The sequence below is a fragment of the Hakea prostrata genome, chromosome 2 (assembly GCF_041222555.1).
Source record: "Hakea prostrata isolate BN-2017 chromosome 2, UWA_Hpros_2, whole genome shotgun sequence".
NCBI classification, from domain to species: Eukaryota; Viridiplantae; Streptophyta; class Magnoliopsida; order Proteales; family Proteaceae; genus Hakea; species Hakea prostrata.
Window position 1 is genome coordinate 6,169,037 of NC_142601.1, and position 9,552 is coordinate 6,178,588.

Genomic DNA, 9,552 nt, shown 5'->3' on the forward strand with positions numbered 1-9,552 from the left:
TGCAAGGATCTCGTTTCAGTCTTTAAGTCAATGAAATTGCAGAGTTTGATCTTCAAATTTCCCATATCAGTTTAGATTAGTTGTAGACATCCAATTCCAGATGAAGAAAACAAAGGTGAAGCAGCAACAAGATTCGAGTAACTCCAACATTTTTACCGAAGTTCCACCATCAAAAGTTGCCGAAATGTCGTCATGTTGGTGGTGCCGCCAGCCACCGACACATGATTTTCAACTAACATTTCAAACCTTGGTTTTGGTATGTATCGATGTTTCAACCCAAAAACTATTTCCATACTATAACGCCATTATTGTTTCAAAAGTCGGATTATACAATTCTTGAAACAATTCAATATGAGTTTCGGTACTTAATTGATACCCTTCCTTGCAAGAATAGGAGAAGTAGAATCAAGTCACACCATATTGTGATGAGTTGCATGGGACACCCCATATAATTGTGAGGATAACTAGAAATAATAATAGAGGGTGCAAAATTGACAATAACACTAGCCTTCCTAAGCTCACTTGCAGAATTAAAGAAAATCTGGAGATTGTTAGAGTTGGGTGTGTTTATATTTGTAGGTCCTTGTAATTATTATTCAACTTATATCTTTGATTTGGTTGAGTTTGTCTTTATCCAGCATGTACATAATTCTGCAGGAATTAGGGTTTTAAGGTTTCCTCTGTATTAAATAAATGAAGTTTACCCAAAAAAAAATTATTAAAGAAACGATAGAAACTTTTAATGCATAAAATATTGGAAACAACACTTGTAAAAGTAATGAAACAATTTTATTTGAGAGCTCTAACTATACAAATGTAAAAGGGAAAGAAGGTAGTTGCAGAGTCTTTTCTTATTCACTGTTTCAACTCTTTGAAATAGTGGAATATATCTTTTTCTGGGTAAACAAGCACTAGAGAATGACTACCTAACAAGAAAAAGCTAAATTGAGCAAAGCCCCATCACTTTTTTATGCCTCCTTAGCTCCCAAGATTTCATCTTCTCAACTTCCAAGTACAGGTGCCATAAAACCCAACAGAGAGGGAAAAAGAAGAAGAAAAAAAAAATCAAGTCAACTCCTTAATTTCATTTTAGAGTTCATTGGATAAATTAAGATTCTATTTTCTAATTAGATGTTACCATCATGCATATTACGGAAAACACAATAAAACTCAAAAAAGAAAAGAAAATTATTAGTCGTTATGAAGAAGCTATTGGTGCTTTGGTAGTTCTTGTAGATTTTAATTAATAATTAAGCTTCAAATACACACTAAAACTCAAAAAGTAAATATGGGGGAGAGAGAGAGAGATTAACTACTGAAACTACCCAAAACTGCAATTGCAAGTTACGGAAACCCAAAGCACCAGTTGAATGATGCCATACTCTATCAAACCGACTCTTCTGAAAGCTCTTTCTCATCTTCCCAAGCACAACTAGTTCTTCTCCTGCCAAATCTAACTGCAACAATGACCCTTGACACTGCCTTGCTTTCCAAGTCTTCTCTCTTCTCCAACCATACCTTAAGACAAATAGCATGCCATTTCATGGTGTTTCCACCTTCCGCTCATATCAGGTTATCTTAGTTTGAAGCTCAGTTGCACTCTTTCATCTCGTTAATGGCCGATCAGGCCGAAGCATCGGCACATCCTCTCTCTGTAAGAGTATGTATAGACCACAAGAACTCCAGAATTTTCGTCGGCTCCTTTATATGATATATGGGTATCTTACAGCTATATTTTTCTCATGATACTATCATCTTTCTCAAATTTCAGAGAAATAGGAAGCTTAACGGGCAACAGAAAATAGAGGATCTTGAAAATGAGGTAGTTGCATTGTTATTTTGCAATCTCAATTAACTTTTTGCATCGTTTCTGGGTTTTCATTTCTCTTACATACATGCTCATCTTTGTCAAGCCTTGAGAAGATGATGATGATTATGTTGCATGAACTAGGTCTCTATGCTTCAGAGGATGCTTGATCGGGAAGAAAAGGTTCGCCGGATTTTAGAACATGCAGCAAATCGACAGGTTGGCTCTGCTGTTCAAATCCCAAGCTTCCTTCCACATAAGGTGATGACCTCCACTTCCACCTCTCTTATGACTTTCTTGTTGAGGTCTTTGAGTTATGCCCATAGGCTATCAAATTGGTTACGATCCATTCCATTGTCTATAATTAGCTGGAAACAACTGCCTTAGTATTACAAATTAGATATTCAAGGTGTAATGCTTTAAGCAACTTTGTGCTTAAGCCTAGCACTTTTTTTGTGTTTTAATGAAAATTGAGCAGAACTGTACATATAATGAATTGCAGACCAAGGAGCTCTTAGCAGAATTGGCAATGGTTGAGAATGAGATAACTCGACTTGAAACCGAAATAAGCCGTCTTCAGAATGGTTTAAGTCAGGAGCAGCAGGAGACCTTCAAGGAATCAAAATCCATACAAATGCAACATGCAACCCCAAGCATCAATCCTCGTAGACAGTACTCTTCCCCACCAAGGCATCCAACCCCTCTTCCCAAACGGATACCTGAAAGGCAAGCAGTTGACACAAAGGCATTACATTTTATAAGCAAAGCCATTAAGGGTGACTACACACTTGACTACTTCTCTAACAATGAGAACATAAGCACTCAAAAGGACAGAGATGATGATTTGAAAGGAAGTACTATTGCAAATGGAGAAAGCAGATTTCAAGACAAGGTTTCAAGAAAAAGTGGAATACAAAAACCAACTTCACCCACCTTATTGCCGAAGCAATCAACATCAAAGGTTAGCCACAATTTTCTTCTACCAGATGCTCAGATATAAACTAATAACTAGTTTCTTCTCTAATGATTTGAAGTTTCAATGAATCTCTTCAGCCAATGGAACATGAACTAGAGGTTTCAACACAACTCAAGACAAAATCTCTATCGAATTCAAGTCCATTAGAAGAAACTGGTCAAAAGTTGCAAGCAAACAAGCTATCTGAGAATATCATGAAATGTTTGATCTTTATTTTTGTAAGACTGATCAGAACATCAAGAGCAATGGAGCTAGAGAAGTTGGCGGCCGGTGCGGTTTCCAAGTCTAATAATTTCTCATCCTTATCCAGAAGTTTCAGAGCTGATGTTAGCTTGAACTCCAAATCTGGCCTTTCATTAGAAAAGGGATCAAGACAGCAAGACCCATATGGCATCTTTGATGTTGAAGACTGTATTCCTAGAGACATTGGTCCATACAAGAATTTTGTGAGATTCACATCAACTTCCTTGGACCCGAAAAACATCTCAAGTTCCAGTTCTGTTCCTTTACTGCAAAAGCTAAGGTAGGTTATAGATCGTTGCCATAATCTGTGCTTAAGTGGGATTAGTTACTTGATAAACACATCCTTTATTACTGTTGTTCTCTTGACTTGCAGGGTTTTAATGAACAACTTAAGTAAGCTGGACTTGAGGTTTTTGACTTATCAACAGAAATTAGCATTTTGGATCAATATGTACAATGCTTGCATCATGCATGTATAGTATGATCAAATCCAATTTTCATTCCTATATATCTGTTCAAGTGCTCTCATTGATTTAATCTCATATATTTGCTTTTTACATTGCATTCAGGGTTTTCTTCAATATGGAGTGCCATCAAGTACAGAAAAACTCCTAACATTGATGAACAAGGTACACTAGTTACTTCAGCCTTAATCATCCTCTAGTCATCATTACGTTAATCTCATCTAGCAATATAGTTTTTAATCTTAATCTGAATTCACGTGTTATGGGTTAGGCGACATTGAATATTGGAGGCAACAAAATAAATGCTCTAGCAATAGAGCATTTCATCTTGAGGCATCGATCAAGTTCCAATTTAAAAGATGTAAGTATACTAAAGTTTGATACATGAGTTTATCTCATTAACATTCTTCATGGCCTCAAATAATATGTTATCATACTCTTTTGCCCTTTTAGTATGACAATAGCATAATTTGTTTTTCTTCTATTGACACATGCAATGCATTTTTTCTTTTTCTATTGAAAATTATGATTTGCAATACAACAAAAAGCCTTGTCCCAACTAAATGGAGGTCACTAAATGGATTCTTGCCTTCCAATTCGTTCTATTTGAGCCAATATTAAATATATAAGGTTGTCGAATCCATGTAAAAAGGGTTTAGTTGGTTTTTTTCCAATGCCTACCTCCATCCTAATGCACCAACTATCCTCCTTTACCCTAGCTTGGGACCAGCAACAAACACTGGTGGAGTAAAAGTTGTAATTTACAATGACACAAGGATGTGTTACGTCCGACGGTCCAAATCATTTATTCACAAAATCCTTGTAATACTTGTATCTTAAAGTAAATCCTTTAGTAAGATAAGGGGAATTAAAATAACTTGTTATGTTCTAAAAGGAGATCTATTGGGGTGTTACTAATTCACGCTTTTTGTATCTTTCCGTTGAGGTTTTGAACCCCTCAAATAAGGTTTTATGTTTTTTTTGGGGGTTAAATAATAATGTCCTACTTAACAGGTCTACAAGAAGGGTGAGATGGATGACAAAGAAGATATGGTAAGGAGTATCTATGGGCTTGAGTATCCAGAGCCAAATGTGACATTTGCTCTATGTTGTGGGACTCGTTCTTCTCCAGCTGTAAGTCGTCTATGTTTTCTCACACATTCTCTTTCCTCTTTAACACTTTTTGACGATCTATTCTTCCCTAATCTTTTATGTCTTCACACGTATCAAAATAAATTATTTTTTGTGTGCATAGGTAAGGATATACACAGCTGAAAGTATCTCATCTGAGTTGGAGAAATCAAAGTTGGAGTACCTACAAGCTTCCATAGTGGTGACAAACACAAGAAAGATCTTAATCCCAGAGCTCTTGCTTCGAAACATGGTTGATTTTGCTACCAATTTCAATACATTAGTTGATTGGATCTGCCACCAATTACCAGCATCTGGGTCTCTAAGAAAATCAATGGTTGAATGCCTTAGGGTAAACAGCAAGTTATCAGATGTCATTGATAAGATACCATATGAGTTTGAGTTTCAGTATTTGTTGGTCGTGTAGTTTTCCTCCCTTCTTGCAGCCACCATAGGTGACATTTCTTAAAAAAAGAAAAGAAAAGAAGGAAGTGACATTTTAAATATTCTTTGGAAGATGATAGTTATATTGTATACAAACATCGAAAAAAATCATGTTTCTATTATTTGAATATTCAAAACAATGCACAACAACCCTATAGATGGCCATGGAGTGTTTGAATTTATAGGTGATCCTTATAGTGAAAACATTGTTTTTCAAGAAAGTTGAGTCATTTGTCATCAATGTTTGTATATTTGTTACACCAGAATTGTATCTAAACTCATGGTGGGAAATTTTGTAAACAAGAAAACTAATAATGTGGCATTTGGTATGCAATATTGGAATGCTATTTACGTCATTTTGCGTTATTGCAAGATAAAAATAGTTGTTTCTATAGCCATAAAAGTGGAACTATAGAATGCATGAGAAACACAAATAGCTTACTTGTTTGGATTCTGGGAATGCATTTCAAAATCATATCAAAAGTGTGCCATCTTGGATTATCATCCCCCCCCCCCCCCCCCCAATGCTTTGGCTGCCTCAATAGAGTTTATATGAGTTAGGCAAAAGGAAAAATGGCTGCGATCAAATACCAACACATATCCCCTTTGAAAAGGAAAAAAAACCTACCTATTGATGATTCTGTGCACACTGGAAACATACCTTTGGATTTATCTTTTTCTTCCTCGCACAAAATGATCATATTGTTTTTTTTATGAATGATTCAATTGGGTTGCATATAGTAGTTAATTATCTTAATTATATTATCATTCGGATTTTGTGTGAGAAAAAAAAATAGGATGAAGAAGAGAGGAGAGAGATTGTTTAAGGATTGTTCGAATGATAATTATATTAATTTTACATTGAATTCAATTATAAACTAGAATTTACTCGATCAAATTAGAATGTTACAACAGCTAAACGAAAATAAAATATGGAATATTGAACTGGGAAGCATTGGAGTGTGCTTAAGTTTGATCTCTTTGGGTGGTAAGTTGTCTGATCGAAGCTAATTAGGGGTGTTGATTGATCTAATTCTATGCTATTGATCAGTTTGACTTTTATTGTTCTAGTTCAAGGTCAAGACAAATTTAAACGGTTACAGTGAAGACCAATTTTCACCATGTGAAATGTTTTAGAGCCCGTTTGAACGGCTAAAAGCGTCCGAAAAGATTGCATTGATTGAGAGATTCCATATATAAACAATGTATACAAGGAAGTTGGTACAATATGCAATATTATGTGGACTTGGAGATTCCATGAATAGAAGGAATACAAAAGGGAGTTGTTGCAATATACAATATTGTGTTGACTTATAAAATTAAAAAAAATATTGTAGTGATTTTGGCATCCTTTTGGGTACATGGACATTTTTACCATAGTCCATTCGAAGTATGATATTTCATTTGTAATTATTTATAGTCTCCTAAGAAGAGCTGAGAGGGATAGAAAAAATAAAAGAAAATGATAGGATCATAATCTTCTTCCTTTTTTTACTGGACAATTTTTGAATGAATCATGTAAAATTTTATCTTGATCACTTAGTTTTACTCTATTTATATTAACATAAATAATAAACTATGAGTTCCAAAATTTTCAGAATTTTGGACAACTATAATTAATGGGTAGTTTGCTTTTGGGTAATTTTTATCTGAACTCCTAAGGTTAGGTTTATGTCATTTTTAGTCCAAAAAAATTGGGACTTTACATCTGCCTCCCCTATGCTATAGAAAATTCAATTTAAGGACAAACTATAATTTTTATGACCAATTTGCCTTTATTATTTTTTTAGTTTAATTTTTTTACACACACCCTCACCTGCCATGAAATCATGACTCCCCTTTAAGTAAAAAAATTACAGAAAAATCCTAAAATTAAAATAAATTTTAAAATATAACCAAAATACCCTTATATGTTAAAATGACTCAAGTACCCCTTAGCTTAAAGCCTTAAATCCTATTTACAGATTAACCTTAAATGGAGATGAAAAAGATGGGTGAATGGGGAATCTATATCCATCTTGACTAAGATTCTACTTTGCAAATAGGGTTTAATCTAAGGGGTACTTGAATCATTTTAACATATAAGGGTATTTTGTTCATATTTTAAAATTTATTTGAATACTATGATTTTTTTTATAATTTTTGGACTAAAAGATGAATCATGAGTTTTATCATGGTAGGTGGAGGTATATATGTAAAAAAATTAAATTAAAAAAAATAATAATAAAGACAAATTGGTCCTATAAGTGATAATTTGTTCTCAAATTGATTTTTTCTATAACACAGGGCAGGCAGATGGAAAGTCATCGTTTTTTGAGACTACAAATAACATATACCAAGGACCGATTAATCTCATGGGGTAAGAATATTGACCCAACTTGCTCGTTATGCCAATCGGTAGGAGAATCACATGCTCATATCTTCTTCTCTGGTCCTTTCTCGTTTGGTGTTTGGAGTCGTCTCATGATCCTTCATGGGCTCAAGAATCTTGATCCTCTCTCTTGGGCAGATGCCTTGCAATGGTGCATTGAGCATTTCAAGGGATCCGATAGCTTGAATGATTTGAGACGATTCACTTTGTTACCATGATTTACTTTTTGTGGCAGAAAAGGAATAATCGTACCTTTCAGAAGGGCTCTCGGAGTGACCCGTTTACGGTTTCAGTTTGCAAAGCTAGTGGTGGAGGATTGCGAGAGACAGAGACAATTCTTCTCTAGTTGGGGTATTTCGGTTTTTTTTGCCCAGGTTAAGAGTTATGTTCATTATTGGTTACCACCGCCATGGGTTTGGATTCTGATCAACTGTGACGGTTCTCTCCGGGGACATATTGGAGGGTATGTTGCTATGGCTTGAAATTGCAGAGGTGATGTTATTTTTGCTTGTTCTGGTGGCTGTGCTAATGTGGGTGTTTTTCATGCTTTGAGATGCTTGCAATTCGGTGTGGCTTGCAATTTGCTCAGCAATATGGCTGCAATAAGGTTTTGGTGCATTTAGACTCCGAAGTGGCAATTAGGACTTTACTGGGTACTTACCGTCCACATTGGGGGGATACTACACATTGTTGAGGATATTCTTCACTTGAGATCTTTGTTTCAGGAGTATATTTTAGTGCATAGTGTTAGGGAGACTAATAGGTGCGCGGATTTTTTAGTTGGATTGGCAACGTCGGACCAAGAAATTTTGTTGGATCCTTTCTCTTTCCCTACTCAGCTCTCTCAATATGTTGTAGAAGAGCGACAGGGTCGTAGATTTTTTAGAACCTAATCTTGTATTATTGTTTGTATTTTATTTATTTATATGAATATAAAGTCTCATTTTCTCAAAAAAAAAATAAAATAATAACATATATCAAACCTTAGGGCCAGATAAAAATTACCTTTTGCTTTTGGGTTCTTAAGTGGGTAAACTTTTTTGTGCAAAATAACGGTTTTGGGCCGGTTTCGATTTGGTGCGATTTGAGTTCGGTTTTAACGGGCCGGTGCGGTTCGGTTTTAACGATTCGGTCCTAATGATACCAATCTTCAATAAGAAGTAGTTCTGCCGCTTCACGGCTTATCTCTTTTAGAATTGTATGCAAAATTCCATCCATATATTATTTTATTTTTTAAATTGTGATTTTAAAAGGAGGCATGGAGAACATATGAGTTCTAATTTGCAAAGATCTTAAAGGGAAAGAATAAAATATGTCATTCATATTAGCCAAAAAAAAAAAACAATATCATTCATGATCGACAAAAATGAAAAGCCAATGCCAAGTTCAAATCCATTGGTTTCCTTCGGTTTCAACTATTATAAGAGGCCGACAAATCAAACCAGTTCCATATTATTAAAATTAAATCCAAATTATTAAACTACTCGATGGAATCAATTAGAAATTGCACGCACATTGGAAAAAAATATATTTCCTACTGGTTTGAGCCTGGACAGATTTTCCTTTCTTTAATATTTGTAATATTCTAATTTGTATTTAAAAGATTTGGTATAGAAAATAATTCTTGGATTTTTTTTAGAATAGACGATTTATATATATTGGAGATGCAAGTTTTACAAAATATACCATCACGCAGAATCGATCTCTTCATTAATGCACCATTTGTTTACTTAAATAAAAGTAGGCTGAGAAAAAAAATTAAAAAACAAATTTTTTTATAAAATTTCAAAGTGTGGTTTTTTTTTTTTTTTATTATAAAAGTTGATAAACAAACTTATTTAAATTAAAAAATCTTGTCTGCTAAGTTGACTGCTAACTCTACTACAAAATTCCACAAAATAAGTGTAATTTTTTGAAAAATTATGAAAAACAACAAAGTAGAACTCATAGTTATCACTTTTCTACAAAATTTATTATTGACTTTTCGTTTTTTCTCATCCTATTATATATGAGATCTACGTGTTTATTTTTTTTCATTCCACTTTGGCAAATATATATAGTCTAATAGATATTTGCCTTACAAATGGAGCAACCCTAGGTAGCCATTATCAGAATT

General features: G+C 34.3%; 1 protein-coding gene across 1 annotated transcript; it reads left to right on the forward strand.

Moving 5' to 3' along the window:
* Positions 1 to 1,334: 1,334 nt before the first annotated feature.
* On the forward strand, positions 1,335 to 5,413 carry LOC149023479 (electron transporter, putative (Protein of unknown function, DUF547)). The gene is made up of 10 exons (XM_089144013.1): positions 1,335 to 1,660; positions 1,772 to 1,822; positions 1,952 to 2,068; positions 2,310 to 2,768; positions 2,861 to 3,306; positions 3,400 to 3,499; positions 3,596 to 3,655; positions 3,762 to 3,851; positions 4,505 to 4,624; positions 4,746 to 5,413. Exons 1-10 carry the CDS (start codon positions 1,616 to 1,618, stop codon positions 5,046 to 5,048), a joined length of 1,791 nt encoding a protein of 596 aa, XP_089000139.1. The 5' UTR covers positions 1,335 to 1,615; the 3' UTR covers positions 5,049 to 5,413.
* The last annotated feature ends 4,139 nt before the right edge of the window (positions 5,414 to 9,552 follow it).

Bases quoted from the DNA above. Each gene is read 5' to 3' on its own strand.
- LOC149023479 (XM_089144013.1), top strand. From the start codon at position 1,616: ATGGCCGATCAGGCCGAAGCATCGGCACATCCTCTCTCTGTAAGA. The intron at 3,656-3,761 runs GTACACTAGTTA...GTTATGGGTTAG, and splicing joins TCCTAACATTGATGAACAAG to GCGACATTGAATATTGGAGG. The intron at 3,852-4,504 runs GTAAGTATACTA...CCTACTTAACAG, and splicing joins CAAGTTCCAATTTAAAAGAT to GTCTACAAGAAGGGTGAGAT.